At 43.8% G+C, this 18,745-nt stretch overlaps 1 protein-coding gene across 1 annotated transcript in view; it reads right to left on the bottom strand.

The window, feature by feature from the left end:
* Positions 1-18,745, bottom strand: part of MYO18B (myosin XVIIIB) — a 231,565-nt gene that overhangs the window by 8,853 nt on the left and 203,967 nt on the right. The window contains exons 40-41 of the mRNA XM_064577697.1: positions 16,956-16,997; positions 15,476-15,613 (exon numbers count right to left, since the gene is read on the bottom strand). Coding sequence (XP_064433767.1) covers positions 15,476-15,613; positions 16,956-16,997 — 180 coding nt within the window. The remainder of the gene's footprint in view (positions 1-15,475; positions 15,614-16,955; positions 16,998-18,745) is intronic.

Below are 18,745 nucleotides of genomic sequence, written 5' to 3'. Positions count from 1 at the left end.
CACCCGTATCCACCTCCACTGCCCCCAACACTTCATGCAAGGTGAAGGGTGGTACGCTTCACCGTGCATGTATTATTTACTCCCTTCGAAACACTGCTCCTAGCAAATGTATGTTTAAAAATCTTAATGCTCATTTGTTTTTTTGGGTTTTTTTTAACGGCTCTGCCCATCATGGCTAGAGAAGGCCCCAGACTGAGGGCAGAGGTTCAAGAATAAGCAGTTGCTATATATGACCCTGCTCTGAGAAGCACATGAAAAGGACGAGGATATCGAAGCAGTCTGTTGGGCTGCAGAATGAGCTGCTGCCAAGACACGTGTCTTAGTGTGGACTACACCCTGCCCCTGCCAGGCTGTCCTGTGAATGCAGCTCCATCATTTTACCACATGAGTAGATGCTCCATGAATATCGGATGAAGAATGAAAAAGCCACCTCTACACACACGCAATGTGTATGCACGATCTCATCAGGATCAGATCCTTGCCCCATCTTGGGGATGAGGAAACAGTCTCACTCGTGAAAAGCCATTCTCTCAAGGTCACACTGCTAAGTGGCAGAGCCTGGATTTGAACCCTGGTGGGTCATATCTGAACCTCACGCTTTTCCCTTCCACAACATCCTACACCTTCCAGGTAGAAAGGTGAGTGGAAACCTCGATGGGTTGAACTCCTATCTACATGTCTATATATTTCAATATCCACTGAGACATAATGAACAAAAAAGTGAGGTCCAAGTCAAGGAGAGACATGGGATTCACCGGCATTCAACATAATTACACAGCAAAAATAATTCCCATGTCTGAGTCTGGGCAGAGCCTGGGCAACCAGTAGCTGCAGAAAACTCGACGCACACTTAATGACGCCATGAATCATCCCCCGAGATGTGCTGTCACCCCCATTCTTCATCTGCACCCTGAAATTCAAGAGGAAATTAAAAATGTATGGATGTTCTAATATTGGCGAGGCCCAGGATGGGAAACCAGATGTGCTTTTAAGATGACCTGAAGGTTTTGTGACCAAGGCCAACACAACCATGGATAATCTGTAATAAACGTTGATAGGGTGCCTGAGACTGTGCATGATGTGGTAGGAACGTGAGACATTTATTAAGCGCCTATAGGGTGCAGCTGAATTCTACATAATCACTGCTGTGTATTGTGCCTTTAGGCTTTGTAGACACACCTTGATTTTATCTTCACAATAGTCCTCTATTATAATCCAATATTGTAATCTTCCTGTTTCACAAATGAGGCTCAGAAGGACACGTAATTTGCTGTGTAATCAATGGGAGAACATGGATTTAGGCCAAGGAGTCCAGCTCTGGGATCCATGCCCCCTAACTGCTCTGCTCTCCTGCCCTTTACTGTCCTATTTTACAAATGAGGAAACCGAGGCTTTGGAGAGGCACATGGGCTTGCTGAGGCTCTCCTCTTGGTCTGACCATATATGATGCCAGACGGAGCTCCAGGGAGCAGAAGATGTGCTGCCTTCCCCTCCTGGAGAGCACACAGTAGGAGTGGAGACTGAATAAACCCATGAAGAAGGGTCAGCCGGGCAAAAAGTTCTGGGTAAACTGAGCCTCAGACTAAGTGCAGCAGGAGGTTGGCAAGGGAGACAGGTACCAGAGCCTGAGCACTTGGCCTTTCTGGAGGGGTTGAGTGAGGCTTTTGGAAGGGGGGTAGGGTTTGGGCAGGGATGTCGAAGAAGACACCCCAAGCACCAGGAGGAGATCCCCATCCCTCCCTGCCCAACCCCCTGCCAGTTATGAGCTTATTCAATCTCCAAACCCTTGGCAAGCAAGGGTTGATCATCTAAATCTCATAGGCAAGAAAACCAAGGCTGAGAAAGGCCATTCATCTGGAAGACTTGAAGTAAGGGGGAAGCCATGGGGTGGGATAACCAAAGAAGCATGCTCAACTACAGTGAGCCTGGTTACTGTTGACCAGAAGGTACAAAGACTTGAGTCAGGAAACAGACTCTGTAAATATATTCTTGATAATATAACGGTTTTTATGAGACAAAATAACTCCCAAGTCTTCCTTGCTGTTTGCTCTGATCTTAAGTGGGTGCTGAGTCCTTGACACCTGGGCAAAACCAATCCAATGAACCACCCTCAGTAGACACCTGTCCACCTACCTTCTGTTCATCAGCAGACTTTTCCATTGCCTCACTCATACATTCTGCTGGATCCTAGGTCCTAGGTACTGGGTCCTAGGTCCTAGGTACTAGGACCAGTAGTTTTTGAATGCAGTTGCCCATCAAAAGCACCCTGGAAACTCTACTAAACACACACACACATTTCAGTGTGATGAAGGGGAGGTGAGGGGACCATTCTAGTATCAGAGGGAATAAAGGTTAACCAAAGATGTGAATAAAAGAGGGAAAACTGTGTGGGAAGAGAGGGGGTACACAGGTACTTTCTGCTTAATTTTTCTGTAATCCTTCTAAAAATTTCCCCCCCAAATAATTTTTTTTTAAAGAGAGAGATTAAAGAAACAAAACAACCAAATGCAATGAATATCTTTAAGAGGATACAGGGATACAAACAATTTTAGGATATTGGGGGTAATCCGGATTTTGGGATCTTGGATGATCTTATGGGTGTGTTGATTTTCTTTGGTGAGCTAGTGCTATGACAGTTAGGAAATGTCCTTCTTCTTCTTCTTCTTTTTTTTTTTTAAGATTTTATTTATTTACTTGACAGAGAGAGAGAGCACAAGCAGGGGGAGTGGCAGGCAGAGGCAAAGGGAGAAGCAGGCTCCCCGCAGAGCAGGGGGAACCTGATGTGGGACTCGATCCCAGGACCCTGGGATCATGACTTGAACCGAAGGCAGTTGCTTAACCAACTGAGCCACCCAGGCGCCCAGGAAATGTCCTTCTTCTTAGGAGAAAGATGGGAAACTATTTTAAGGAGGACTGTCATGGTGTTTTCAACTTACTTTCACATTGTTCAGCAAAAAAAAAAAAAAAAAAAATGCTTCGATGTGGATAGAAGTAGAAAAGGAGCTAAAGAGAAATGAAGTCGATATGCAAAACGCTGGTCATTGTTGTATTAAGGTGGAGGCTCATAGAATGGATGGTGCCCAGATGCTTCTGGAGTAGAAAAATGTAAGAAGAAGAAAGAAGGGAAGAAGGACAGAGGGAGAGGGGAAGTGACATTTATGGGTGATTTGGAAGAACCACTGTTCTATATTACCAAAAAAAAAAAAAAAAAGCAAACATTTTTACTCATCCTTCAATGCTCAGCCCAACTGTAGCCTCCTCCAGAAAGCCTTCCCCCACCTCCCAGGCTGGGTGAGGTGTCTCCTTTGGCTTCCACAGCCCCTGGGCTCCCCCATAACTGTGTACTGCAATTGCTGTTATGAACTAGATTGTATTGTTCTTCTATGAATCCCCGGTATCTAGAAGGAAAGTTTATGGGATGGAGAGAATGAAGGAATGGAGGGGTAGGGGTGGGGCATGTGGAAACATAGAAAGAATGAACAAAGGGCTCCATCTGACTCCTCTGGCTGGTTCATTCAGACCCCAGCAGCCCTGCTTCTTAGCCAGGCAATCCCACATCTCCGAGTTTAAAAACAATAGATTCCAAGCCAACTTCCGGCACACAATCTGGAGTGAATGCTTCATGTCTACACCCAAGCCAAAAGCCTAGTTTCATTGCTACAGAATTCCGTCAACTTCTAGAATATCAGAATGGAGAGAGAGCTGAAACCCCAGCTGGCTTGAACACCTCATTCTACACGTGGAACAACAGCGAAGGAAAGAGAATATCTCAGGTCATACACTGATGAGACAGTGAAAGTACTGATTCTATACTTTTACCTTCTTTTTTTCTTTTCTTTTTTTTAAGAGAGAATCTCAAGCAGACTCCCCGCTGAGCACAGAGCCTGACATGGGGCTCGATCTCACAGCCCTGAGATCATGACCTGAGCTGAAATCAAGGGTCAGATGCTTAACTGAGTGAGAGACCCAGGCGCTCCTATACTTCTTTACCTTCTGATAAAATTTCCACTGTGTTTTGAAAGAACCAACTGGATATGTAAAGGGATTAAAATCTCTAATTGGATTGGAGATTCAACTTGGGTTCAACATATTTAAATGAATTTTCGATGCATTCCTTCACTTTTCACAGACATTGCCTCAGTGGAATGTGGTGCAATGAAAATAACCATAAAAAAAATCTCAGACTTAGTCATAAAAGCACCAGTTCCTCATGAAAATGCAGTTTTAAGTGAATGGAAATTATCCAACCAGCCATCCAGCCACCCCTTCTTACATCCATTCAGAATCATTTACTGAATCCATGATCCCAGATGCCATCAATAAAAAGATCAATAGCCCTTGCAGTACAGAAGCTTAAAGTCTGAAAGGGAAAGGAGATTCACCAAGTTATGACTGGAAGGAAATTTGAGTGAACCTTCATATCCTCTTAGGCATGAAGACTACGGAAGAAATGTTTACTTAGCAAAGGGAGTAAAAAGTCCAGTTCAGCATTCAACTTCTGGCTATGATAGATTAGCTTTTCCGGATATGATAGACCAGATTTTCCAGAGGAAATTTCCACTTAGAAAAACCAGAAAATTTAACTTTAAATTTACAGGCATTGGAGGGCACCAAAGCAACCAGGACTTGAAGGGTCAAATTTTGGAAAGAGGGACGTATGTTGAGATGAGCCCAGTACTGTGGCATTTTTCCTCTGGAGTCATTTGCTGATCTTGAGGAAGAAGAACTAATCCAAGGAACATACACGCTCAGATATCAAGACTTCACAGCATCCTCCAAGGCAATGTTAAATCAGCTCAACGATGGACAAGCAGAAAAATAGAATAGAACAGGGCCTAGGATATATATAAAATCACTTGATTTAATTGAAGATGATAATGGTGGTAAAATGTGAAAAATATGACTTCTTTTAAAATACATACACAAGGCCAGTCGGATATTCATATGCCAATGAATCTTAACTAACCCTACCTCACACCATAAATATTAATTCCTGATTAATTGTATATCTAGATATAAAAGTTAAATCAACACAGTGTTTGTAAAAAAAACATAGGGGGATGTTTTCATAATTTGGGAGTAGGCAAATAAAACTTCAATGGAATAGAAAAAGCGCCAGCCATAAAGGAAAAATATTCTAAGTTCAGTTACATTAAAATTAAGAACTTCTGTCTGTTAACATAGACTGTAAGAGAGTAAAAAAGGCATTCCATCAAATGGAGTGGCTCCACTTACTCAAGAAAGAACTTACATCTAGAATATATTAAGGACTCCTGCAAATTAATAAAAAGAAGAGACAATGCAAAAGAAAAAACATAATTGGCAAAAGACTTGATCAGACATTTCATCAAAAAGGATATCCCAGTGAACATATAAGCACATGAAAAGTTTTCCTTATCAGGAACGTGCAAGTTAAAACCAAAAATGTGACCCTACCAATATCCACCAGAATAGTTAACATTAAAAAAAAAAAAAAATGACAAAACCAAGTGTTAGCAAAAATGCAGAGCAACTGGAACCCCCATTCACCGCTGGTGAGAATGTAAATTGGTACCACCGTCTTGACAATATTTATTAAAGTTGAAAATACACCTATGGCCCAGCAATTTTACTCCTGGGCATACACCCAACAGAAATCTAAATCCATGCAACGAAAGATATGTACAAGATGGCCCACAGTAGTGCCATCCATAATACTGTTAAACTAGAAACAACCTAGGGGAGCCTGGGTGGCTCAGTTGGTTAAGCATCTGACTCGTGATTTTGGCTCAGGTCATGATTTCATAGGTTGTGAGATCAAGCCCCGCTTTGGGCTCTGCATTCATTGAGGAGTCTGCTTGAAGATTCTCTCCCTCTGCCCCTGCCCCCACTCCCCTGTTCTCTCTCTCTCTCTCTTTCTCTCTCTCAAATAAACAAATCTTAAAAAAACTAGAAACAACCGAAAATGTCTATTATTAACAGAATGAATAAATCATTATTATATATTCCTACAATGGAGCATTATAGACCAGGTTTTCTCAATGGTGACATAACTGACATTTTGGACCAGATAATTCTGTGGGGCCAGTCCTGTAGGATGTATAGCAGCATCCTGGTCTATCTCTGTTATGCTGACCAAAAATATCTCCAGACATTATCAACTATCTCCTGGCAGAGAGGGGGGTGCAAAATTGCCCCCAGTTGAAAACCACAGTTATGGACTATAGAGCAAAGAAAACAAGGGAATTACCCCTAAATGCAACAATGTGAATGAAGCTCATAAACATAATATTAAAAGGGGTGCCTGGGTGGTGCAGTTGGTAAAGCATCTGACTCTTGGTTTCAGCTCAGGTTGTGATCTCCAAGTCCAGTGAGGCGTCTGCTTGGGAATCTCTCTCCTGCTCCCTCTGCCTCTCATGCTCATGCTCTCTCTCTCTCTCTCTTTCAAATATAACAAATAAGTTTTTAAAAATACCCCACATAATATTAAAAGAAAGAAGACGATGCCAAAGAATACTACTGGATACTTCCTCTTATACAGAATTAAAAAAAAAAATCATATCTAATTCATAGCGTTAGAAGTCAGGATGGTGGTTACCTTAGAGAAAGGAGGGAGGTCATGACCTGAACAGGGGCAAAAAGGTTTTAGGGGCACCTGCGATGATCTGGTTTTGCTTTTGGTAGTAATTACATAAGTAGGACCAATTTTTGAAAACTTCATAAAGATGCACTTTCCTGGATGTGTATTTCAGTGATAGGTCTACTTGATCAAAATAGAGCTCAACCAGAGAACCACAGATTCTAAAAGAATGTCCTAAACCATCAACATTTAATCCAAATGGTTTTTACACAAACTTGCCGCTAAATTAGATGAGCCTCAAAATTCCTGAGAGATCCGCAGATCTACCATCCAAGGCCTGGAGTTTTAGGTAGAAAACAGCCCTCCCCATGGAAGCCTGTCCAAGAGTCATGTTGGCTCTGAGGCTGAATCTTGGACAGAGCCAGACTTCTGGTTCCACTTGCTCAGGCCTGGGGTCTGTGGTAAATGTGTTTGCACTGACATTTCCATGCTTTCAGTTTCTACTAATCTTCTTAAGACTGATAAAACTGAATAGCACCGCTTTGTCCCAGGAAGACACAAAACCATATTCATGAGAGGCCTGTTCATTAAGTATCTTCAGGGTGGATTAAAATGATCCTAAGCTCCGGTTCTAAGAATGCAGAGACCAGTAAATAAATGTACTATTGAAATAAGATTAGTGGTGAATGCTTAACCTACTTTGAGAACGACCTGTTTCTAACACTAAGTACCATCCATTCACATTTACATAATTAATGAACTAATTACAAACACATCTTATCTAATCATTTAAGCAGGTCTCATGTGACCCATCCTTGCCTTCGCTTCTGTAGTAGACTGATTGCACTTTCTTGAAAGGAATACAACTTTATTTTAAAAGCAATACCCTGTAATTTAGACTTTTTTACTAATTCAAGCCAGCCTCGTCCCACATAAAAATCAACAGGGGCAAAAGGAAGTTGATGTCTAAATCTTGTTCTTTTTTAAACCAAGAACAGCAAGCCGAGAGTATGGGGCTGCAAATGTTTACAGAAAGCAAATTTTCCCCCAGTAAAAGGAAAAGTTGTAATGCCATCGTTTAGCCAAACGAACAGCGGTTGTGTTAATTCGGCACCAAAGCAAATGATACATACAACAGTAATTAGCGAAGATTACACAGTAATTAAAATCACGATGATTATGTGAGTGAGAATAATTTATACAATAATCTCCATGCTCACATTGCATATGGTACAAGTCCAATAGCAACAGTGGAGAGCCATGTTTGGTAATAAATTCAAATCACAGCATCACTAATTATGTGGTGATAGATTGGTCATTGAAATTTAGGGATAAATAAAGTCTCTGACCAGGACACACACAATTTTATTTGGGCTTCCCAAGGCTACTCAGTGAGGACCTTAAACACATGAATACATTTTCTCTTTTCTTACTGTCCTTTCCTTTCCCTTCTCTATGCCCCCCATCCCTCGACTCTGTCTGCATAATTTTGTCCACTCCCATAATTCAACCTTCCCCTAGGTGGAAAACATTTGCTTTGTTTATTTGTTTTTTATCTACTCACTATTATTCTGCTTCAGGTAAGGCACCCCCTTATCTTTTGGGGAAACCCTTCCTCCCCCAGTGTTCCTGTGGTTTGGGCGGGAATAACCCTATCTCCCAGAACCAGGTGAGAACACCAACTTGAGCCTATGGTAAGAGATTCCTTCATTCCCCTTATCCATTCTGACTGGTTCAGAATAGACATGTGACTCCCTTTGGGCCAATGAAAGTCAAGCTCAGGATTTTTGTGCAACTGTTTAGAAGAGAGAAGTCCTCTTTACTTTTGGACTCTGAGTGGTACAGGCATGAGCTCGAAGATCTGGGCCGCCATCTTCCTACCTCAGAAAAAAGCCAATGTAGAAAAGAGTAGGGCAGAGAGGCTGCTGAGGGATCAAATCCCCATGATCATTTTTGAATCCCTGGGTGGAGGGAATGAGACCAGAAAGGCAGGCAAAAGCCAGATCACATAGGGCACTGTAAGCCTGCTAATGTGCTTGAATTCCACCCTGTTCTATCCTGGAGGGCAGAGATCACCCAAGTTTTCCTGTAAAGGGCAGATGGCAATAATTTTTGGCCTAAAGGCCATCTGGTCTCTGTTGCAACTGCTCAGTTCTGTCATCACAGTACAGAAACAATCATAAACAATACATAAAATCAAAAACAAAAAAGTGGGCATGGCTGGGTTCCAATAAAACTTTATTTACAAAAACAGATCGAGGGCCAGATTTGGCCTGTAGGCAAGAGTCTGCTGACTCCTGTGGTAGGAAAGGGGAAGCTACTGCAGCCAGACTTTCACTTTAAAGGGATCATATTGGCTGAAGTGTAGAGGATGGACCAAGGGAGGATGGTATTAGAAGCTCTTTGTCAACATCAAGGACAGAAATGACGGTAGCCTGACTTACAGGTGTTGGCAGTGAGGATGGAGAGAAGCAGAGAGAGCAAAGAGTGTTGGGGGGTTGGGGGGAAGAATAAATAAGATCTAGGGATCTGTTGAATATGAGGATGAAGGAGAGGGGATGGTAGTCTGAGAAGACCCAGTTTGGGTGGCTTTATGAATGATAGAACTACCAAATGATACTGATAACACAGAGCGGAAAGGGAGGCAGGAGATGCCTCCTGGATATGCTGGGTTAAGACACCAGGGAGAGGTCATCTTCTCAGTGCAGGGATTAAATACAATGTCTCCATTTAAAACCTGGGGGGACATAAGAGCTGGAGGTCTAGATGTGGGGTTGCCCACATACAATAGGGGAGTAAAATCACAAATCATCTGCGATCAGGTAGAGAGCAAAATAGCCAGGTGAGGGCATTACCTCATGACCCCCCATATTTGGGGGCTGGGGTTGGGAAGGAAAAGACCAGAAAAGAGAACTTTGAGGAGCTCCAAGGAGCAGAAACTCTACGAGGCTGAGTAAACAGAGAAGTGTTCAACAGTTTGCCAACTTCTCAGTCCAGAAAAAGATCAATACTGGAGAACGTCCCCCAATTTGTCCCTTCGGAAGCCGCTGAATAGTGAGGAAAGTTTCAATGCGTGGTGAGGGCCAGGCCCTGGGTGGCAGGAATGGGAGGCATGTGAGAGCAGATGGTGCGTGTGGGGCCCCACTTTGGAGAAGCCTGGCTGCAAAGGGCAGGAAAAGGAAGACCTCAGTGGGCTGCAGGGTGAGGAGGAGGGTCTAGAGTGAAGTAGGGAAAGCCTGACATACTGTGAAGATAAGGAGGAGGTGGGGAGAGGCCCCCCCACTTTCACACTCTTCCAGCAAGGTCAGAGCCAGGAGAGGTCAGGCACATGGCAGGGGCCAAGGTGAGCACACCCGTCCCTGGATGGCCCTGGCACCACCTGCAGCCAGAGGTTAAGAGAGATTCCTAAGCCAAGTATGAGTGCCAACACCAAGCCCATAAACTTCCTCTCTGGGGGCCACGAAGGTAATTTAGTGTCTCCATCTCCAGAAGCTCTTGCATTTATCAGCAGCAGCTGCATGGTTCCTGGACTGTAAATCATAAGGCTTTAGGTGTATTTCTCTTGGGTTGACGGCCCCTTATAAGTAATGCAGGGAATGCTTTTATTTTTTTGGTGGAAGACTGCTTTCTCTCTCTCTTCTGTTTTTAAAGTGACCTTTCTCAGTCAAATTCGAAACGTCCAAGAGACTCATTTCTTGAGCTCTATGAGGTGCCAGGTAGCATGCGGCTGGGGACACAGGCGTGCTGTCCTCTCTTACTGTCCAGTCTCCTAGCAGAAAGGACACTGGGATGATCTGGTAGTAACCAGTCAAGTTTAACATGCAAACGCCCTTGGACTCACCGAATCATTTGCCCACATGTATAAGAATGTGTGTGTGTGTGTATGTGTGTGTGTTTAAGGGCTTATAGGCTTAGAGCAAATACCCGGAAAACAGCTGAAAGAGAAAAAAGAAGACTTTAATGAAGGAAACTGTGGCATGACTTGAAGATCTTTTGCAGGACTGGAAAAAAATGAGACTGGCGTAGGCGTACTGATAAGGAAAGATTGCCGAAACATATTGTAGAGGGAAAGAAGCACATAGTAAGAATTTATGTAGCGCATAAGGTACATCATAGAGTGTCGTATCATTTATGTCTTTTAAAAGCCCACAAATATGTTCTATATTTGTTATGGGTACATATATGTTTAAAAATCCACAGAGAAAGATGTGGAAGGGGGAGCACCGAACTGAAGGTGATGGATACCTTTGGGAAGGGAGCTGAGATTGGGGGCATGGTTAAGAGGATTTTAGCTTTAGGGACACCTTGGTGACTCAGTCGGTAAAGCGACCAGCTCTTGATTTCTGCTCTGGTCATGATCTCAGGGTGGTGAGACTGAGCCCTGTGTCAGGCTCTGTGCTGGTCGTGGAGCCTGCTTAAGATTCTCTCTCCCTCCCTCTCTGCCCCTCACCCCCACCCCACCCGCATGTGTGTGCACTCTCTCGCTCTCTAAAAAAAACAAGATTTTAGCCTTTTCTGTTCTATTTTAAATTCTTGAAGGGAGGAAGAATTTATAGATTACTTGTGCAGTTACAAAGAGCTGGAAGGCACCTGAGCTCTAAGCCCAGACTTTACTATAAATTTGGGTAAGATACTTCCCTCTATAGACCTCTATGTTCCCCATCTGCATAATGAGCAAAGCGGGTCAGTTAATCCCAGTGGTTCTTTCCAACTCAGAAGTTCCTGAATCTTTAAATTGTAAACATGTTCCAAGGACAGTGCTCAAGAATTTCAGGGCTCACTGCCATGGGATCTAGCACTCAGTAGGCATCTTTTGGATCGAAGCTGAGTGTTGAATGATAATCCTTATGCAGTTTTAATATTAAGAATGGTGGTTTGCCAGTGAATTTTGCAGATGAGTGATCTGCACTCCCCCCCGCCCCCCAGATAAATGTCAGAGAGCCATGGTAGTGCAGGAAATACAAATATAGGCTTTGGAGGGATTCAAATCTGGGTTCAAAGACTGGCTCTTCTACTTACTTGCTATGGGACATTGATCAATTACCGACCTCTGTGAGTCACAGTTCGTGCTGAGATATGACCAAGTAAGGTTAATATTTCTGCTCCCGCCTTGATGTCATGGTTAGTTATTCACTCAACAATCATTTACTATTTTTCTTTTTTTTTTTTTGAAAGAGAAATTGTGTGCATGCGAGTTGGGTGGGGAGGGGAAGAGGGAGAGGGAGAGAGAGAATCTCAAGTAGGCTCCACACCCAGAAACCCAATGCAGGGCTTGATCTCATGACCCTGAGATCATGACCTGAGCCAAAAATCTCATCGGACACTTAACCAACAGAGCCACCCAGGTGCCCCCTCAACAAACATTTATTGAGCACCAACTGTGTGCCAGCCCCAGGGATGCAGACTTAAAGAAAATAGAAAAGGAGCTTATGGTCCCTCCTTGCCTCCTGCCACATCACTGTCCTTGGTGCAGGCACCACTGCTCTGAGCTGTGCTGGGCCAAGCCTGAGGACTTGGAAGGGGAAAAGGAAGGTAGGGGGGCTAGGCTCTGGCCAGGGTGCCTGGGGATGCCGAGGACAGACTCTGCCTGAGGCACAGCTATAAGAGCAGGGTAAGGCGATGGTTCAGGATAGCATTTTACCCACTGCAGAACTTCTTTCAAAATTGGAGTCCATCCTCTCAAACCTTGCTGCTGCTTTATCGACTAAGTGTATGGAATGTTCTGAATGCTTTGTCGTCATGTCAACAGTCTTCACAGCATCCTCACCAGGAGTAGATTCCATCTCCAGACACCACCTTCTCTGCTCATCCACGAGAAGCAACGCCTCATCGGTTCAAGTTTTATCACGAGTTTCTAACAATTCAATCCCATCTTCAGGCTCCACGTCTAATTCTAGTTCTCTTGCTGTTCCCACCCCATCTGCAGCTCCTTCCTCCACTGAAGTCTTGAACCCCTCCAAGTCCTCCATGAAGGTTGGGTCGACCTCTTCCACACTCTGTTAACATTGCTATTTTGACCTCTCCCGTGAATCAGGAATGTTCTTAGTGTTCTCTAGAATGGTTAACCCTTTCCAGAAGCTTTCCAATTTATTTTGCCCAGACCCATCAGAGGACGCACTATCTATGGCAGCTCGAGCCTTTCAAATATATTTCTTAAATAATAAGGCCTGAAAGTTGAAATGACTCCTTGGTCCCTGGGCGGCAGAATGGATGCTGTGTTAGCAGGCATGAAAACAACATTAATCTCGAACATCTCCACGCCATCCAAGCTCCTGGATGACCAGGTGCACTGCCAATGAGCAGTGATATTCTGAAAGGCATCTCTTTTTTTCTGAGCAGCAGGTCTCAACAGTGGGCTTAAGATCTTCAGTAAACTGTGATGTAAACAGATGTGATGTCACCCAGGCTTTGTTTACAGAGCACGGGCGGAGTAGATTTAGGATCATGCTTCAGGGCCCTAGGATTTTCAGAATGGTAAGTGGCTTCCACTCAGAGACACCAGCTGCATTAGCCCCTCACAAGAGAGTCAGCCTATCCTTTGAAGCTTTGAAGCCAGGCATTGACTTTTCCTCTGTAGCTATGAAAGTCCTCCAATAGTAGGTTCTTACATCAACCCTGAAAATCATTGTCTGATGTAGCCACCTTCATGGATGAGCTTAGCTGGGTCTTCCGGAGAACTTGCTGCAGCTTCTACATGAGCACCTGCTGCTTCACCTTGCACTTCTGTGTTATGGAGATGGCTTCTTTCCTTAAACCTCGGCTAGTTTCAGACATTCCTTCTGCAGCCTCCTCACCTCATCATTCAGCCTTCACAGAATGGAAGGGAGTTAGGGCCTTGCTCTGGGTTCGGCTCTGGCTTCAGGGAGTGTTGTGCCAGGTTTGACCTTCCATCCAGACCACGCATATTTTCTCCAGATCAGCAAGAAGGCTGTTTTCTTTCCTTATCATTCATGTGTTCCCTGGAGTAGCACTTGTCATTTCCTTCAAGATCTCTTGCTTTGTGTCCACGATGTGGCTAAATGTTTGGCACAAGGGGCCCAGGTTTTAGCCCCTCTGAGCTTTCAACGTGCCTTCCTCACTATGCTGAATCGTTTCTAGCTTTTGATTTAAAATGAGTGGCGTGTGATTTTTCCTTTTCCTTGGACACTTAGAGGTCACTGTAGGGTTATTAATGGGCCTAATTTCAATCGTGTTATGCCTCAGGGAATAGAGAGGCAGGAGGAGAGGGAGAGAGACGGGGGAACGGCTGGTCAGTGGAGCATTCATAACACACACAACATTTGTGGATTAAGTTCACTGTCTTATATGGACATGTTATCCGCGGTGCCCCAGAATAATGACAATAGTACCATCAAAGATCATTGATCACAGATCACCATAACAAATATAAAGTAAGGAGAAAGTTTGCAATATTGCAAGAATTACCAAGATATGACACAGAAAGAGCAAATGCTGTTGGATAAATGACACTGATCGACTTGCTTGACAAACCTCCGATTTGTAAGAAACGCACTCTCTGTCCGTACACTATGGTGAACACAACACAGCGAGGTATGCCTGTCCAATTGTTAATTACGAAACTCAGATTTTATGTTAATGAGCATTCCCATCCTGCTATGGCCGCCCCCAGTGCTGTTTCTGCGGCCTCTACACTGGCTGATGGGGAAAAACAGGGGTATGTACTTATCAGGAAAGAAAAAGTCCTCATCCTTTGGGGTTCACAGAGGAGGTGGCTCTTTCTCCATACAGGTCTTTGTTTTTAATTAAGAGCAGTAATCAGATCATCTTGCTTTAATTAACTCCCCAATGCATCCCCACTCTTGGAGTCTCTCTTTGATATTTTCAACATCAAACTTTTCAGCCTAAGATTATCTGCAGGCATGTGTCAGACATTTGCCATTTGCTGAATATGCCCAAAAGGTTAGCGTGAACTTCCACCCCCTTCTTTTTGTAGAGATGTTTCCACCCCCCCCCGCCCCTTCAGAGCAAACACATTTCAAGTCAGGAAGGGGTTGTCTGAGTTTGCTCCTTGAGTCTGGGACTTTTCTTTATCACATTGGTTCTTCTGTTATCACAAAAGCAGTGTGCATTTCATCTTAATTACGCATCTGCTTAATCCATAATTTCTGATTTATGGCCATTAGCTCCTAATTACAAGAGGGCCGCCCTTGAAAAGGAAAACGAAATGAGCTGAGAGAAATGAAGCTGGCTGAAAAACAAGAGCGAAGATGGATTTAAATCCTAAACTAAGAGTGGATCCCAAGGCCCGGTTGTCAGAGGAACCTATTGTTGGCAATCCTACAGATTTGCAAGAGTTTCATCTCAGGCTGTAACTGAATCCATCTCCCTCCATGGTGGGGAAAAGATAAAACCTTGACATTCAGAACAAAGCTAAAACCTCTGAGGGAGAAATCATCCAGCCTAACTGTCTCGATACTGATTCACCATTAAAAAACCCCCCAAATACAGAAACGCCTAAGCGAATATGTTTACAAAAGAAACATTTAAATCCAGAACAATCTATAAGTGGGAGACAAGTAGGACTTGCTTTAGATAGAAGGCAACTATAATAAATCCATAGTTATTTTAAAAATGTTCACCACATGCTATTTAAAAATCATCTTGAGAACCATGCTTTAGGGAGGGCTGCATTAGAGCCTCATCATTTCAACTGTTCAGAGCAGTAAACAGAATTATATTTCCTGTTGCACAGATGAGGAAATGAAGGCTCAGAGAAGACAACTGACCTGTCTAAAGTCGTTCAGCTAAGAAGTGGCAGGGTCATAGCTCACACTGTCCAAGGCCATGCTTGACCCTGCCTTAGCTGGAGAAAATGGAAGACGTGAACAACAACCTTCAAAGTATGAGATTCTTCAAGCTACCGGCATTCCAGAGGCAGCAGGGACATACTCTTACCTGGAGCTGAGGATGTGGCTGCTGCTGGCTGACTGTCGAGAAGGGGTCCTCATTGTATCTGTGGCCAGGGACAGAGTACAGCTCAACCAGGACTGCAGACTGCCTTCTGGCTGGGAGCTGAGGAGGGAGATGTTATCTCTAGAACCAGAAGACAGGATGATATCAGCACGATGACAACCACAGTAACAGCAATAACTAGATATTCACCCCTAAGCATAAGCCAGGCTTGTGCTAAGTGCTATACATGCATAACCTCAATCAGTGCTCACAATAACATCCCTGAGAGATGGGAGCCAGTGCCGTCCCCATTATATAGATGAGAGTAATGGGAATTGAGGAGGCCAACTTGGTTCTTGCCAAGGTCACCCACTTAGTCAGTCATGAAGTTGGGATGCAAACCCAGGTCTCTCTGATTCCAATGCCCATGCTACTAACCTTTGGCCTACTCTGATACAGATGTTGAGGCAACTCTGATTTGAGAGTAAAATTTGGCACTGAATTTTATACCAAATGATATGTCCATGAAATATGTCAAGTGTGAAGGTCTTAACTCTTTGCCTGCCTTAACCAGAACATCTTTGTAGACAGAGACTTTACTTTTATGTCCCCTAATTCTGAAATTAGGCCTTGTGTGGGCCTGTCATTGATGTAGGTACTCAATGATTATTTTATTTGCAGGTTTATACTCATTCAACTATATCTATTGATATAGATATCAATATTGATATCTGTATCTATATCTATCCATATTTGTGTCTGTTTATAAATTCATTTGCTTGTTTATAGAATACTCTATGCCAGGAACCATGGGAATGAGCTATAAACATGAACCCAACATTGATCCTATCCTTAAGACTCTGTCTTAGCAGAGTATGCATCCATAGAAATAACCACAAAATAAAGGAGAAAATTATCAATGCCATAGAAAGGGACAGAAAGTAGAGGAGAATAAGGAAGGAGCATTGCTTTGCTTCTTGGAGACATAAGGGAAGGCAATAAGTAATGATAGTTGAACCACAACGTGTTTGAAGGTTAAGGCTTGACCATGCAGGGCCTGGAGAAAGGAATTTGAGCTGGAAGGAACAGCATACACATAGGTATGGAGTTGGAAAGGGGCAGGGCACAGATGATATGAAAAGTAGGAGTCCCAGGTAGAGAGGGAGGTAAGAGTCAGATATGTGTGGGGCTCAAATGTCAGTCTAAAAAGTCTGCTCTGAGGCAATAGGGAACCACTGAAGGTATTTGAGGGGGATGGTGGCATGATAAGTCATGGGCTTCTCTCTGTCTAAAAGAAGTTGCACCATTCAATAACATGTCCCCAGTGCCATGTGCTATGACCATGGAGTCCAAGCAATCATGGGCATTGCTAGTAATTCTCCAAGTGGGTGTGGATGTTCCCTCTGCAGACTGGACACAGAGCCAAGGGCTGGTTCTTGACTTCAATGTCAACTGCTCAGCATTCTCCTCGGGGTTAACTTACGTCTCTTTTCTGCCACTGCTGCAGTCCACTGCCGTCTGGACACTAAAGGAGACACAAGAAAGAACCTGTCATCCTTGTGCTACCAGGGGAAGAATGTGGTCTTTGGTGTCAGACCAACTTGGGTTTGAGTCCCACTTCCTTTGCCGCTGTGTGAGCTCAGGCAAGTCGCTTGCCTTCTCCAACCCTCCCGTGCTCCTTTGTAAAATGTGGTTACGAACGGGGCTGAGTGGTGGAGCAGATGCTTCCTGTGAAGCGAGATAACCCCTATCAAGATCTCCGCATGGATCTTGACAAATAAATAGTGTTGCTTAAAAGGCAACAACCATTATCACTGCTCTTGCTTTAGGACAACTGGTACTGCTATTATTAACAGCGTCATTACTGTCAATGGAAATGCATTTGTTTTATGTTCTTTGTGAGTGCCTGTGAATCAGACAAGAGGGCAGGAGGCCAGCTTTCCAGGGCATTCTGGGAAACTCCGAGACTAATTACAGGAGTAGCTATTCTGGAGGGAGGATCCCTTCATTCAACAAGTACGCTTTCCATGCGATCTCATCTAACCATCCCGCCTAGGTCCATTTAGTGAATAAGGAAACTGGCACCCTTGTTCAAGGTCACGCAGCACTGAGTCCCAGATCTGTAAGAGCTATTAACCTCATGCTCGTAACCAGAAGGTGGTTGCCCAGTGTGCGGGTGTTGACAGCCAAACCATGACCCCAGATATCTGAGACCCTATTTAAACCCCGGGTTCACAGGCCAGGGCCTCCCAGCTTTATTCTTTGTGTGGGATCTGGGAAATTCCTTCCTTAGAAAACCCGGTCGCTTCTCCGAGGGATGTACCTCTGGCTCCTTGGTCCCTACCCTCAAGGGCCAGTCAGTCTGGGGGCTTCTACTCACACCTGTCTGTCTCCACCAGGACCGCAAGAGCCTCTTATGAACCAAGAACATGTCTTATTCATCCCTTTGGCCCCAGGGCTCAGGCCAGACCAGAAATTCTCTCAGACAATGCTTTGTGAATTCAATGAACTTCAGTCATTGACCAAATCCAACCTACAGATGTTTCTTTTATTTTTTTATTTATTATTATTATTATTTTTATTCTTATGTTAATCCCCATACATTACATCATTAGTTTTAGATGAAGTGTTCCATGATTCATTGTTTGTGCATAACACCCAGTGCTCCATGCAGAATGTGCCCTCCTCAATACCCACCACCAGGCTAACCCATCCTCCCACCCCCCTCCCATCTAGAACCCTCAGTTTGTTTTTCAGAGTCCATCGTCTCTCATGGTTCATCTACCCCTCCGATTTCCCCCGCTTCATTCTTCCCCTCCCACTACCTTCTTCTTCTTCTTCTTCTTTTTTTCTTAACATATATTGCATTATTTGTTTCAGAGGTACAGATCTGAGATTCAACAGTCTTGCACAATTCACAGCGCTTACCAGAGCACATACCCTCCCCAGTGTCTATCACCCAGTCACCCCATCCCTCCCACCCCACCCCCCACTCCAACAACACCCAGTTTGTTTCCTGCGATTAAGAATTCCTCATATCAGTGAGATCATATGATACATGTCTTTCTCTGTTTGACTTATTTCACTCAACACAATACCCTCCAGTTCCATCCACGTCGTTGCAAATGGCAAGATCTCATTCCTTTTGATGGCTGCATAATATTCCACTGTATATATATACCACATCTTCTTTATCCATTTACAGATGTTTCTTTTATAAATAAAGTTTTATTAAAACACAGCCACACTGACTCATTTCCATTTTGCCCATGA

This window comes from Mirounga angustirostris, unplaced genomic scaffold (assembly GCF_029215605.1).
Source record: "Mirounga angustirostris isolate CCGP_5_RB_7025 unplaced genomic scaffold, mMirAng1.0.hap1 SCAF_14, whole genome shotgun sequence".
Taxonomy (NCBI): domain Eukaryota; kingdom Metazoa; phylum Chordata; class Mammalia; order Carnivora; family Phocidae; genus Mirounga; species Mirounga angustirostris.
Note: the sequence above shows the minus strand (reverse complement) of the source record. Positions and strands in the feature narration are given on the sequence as shown.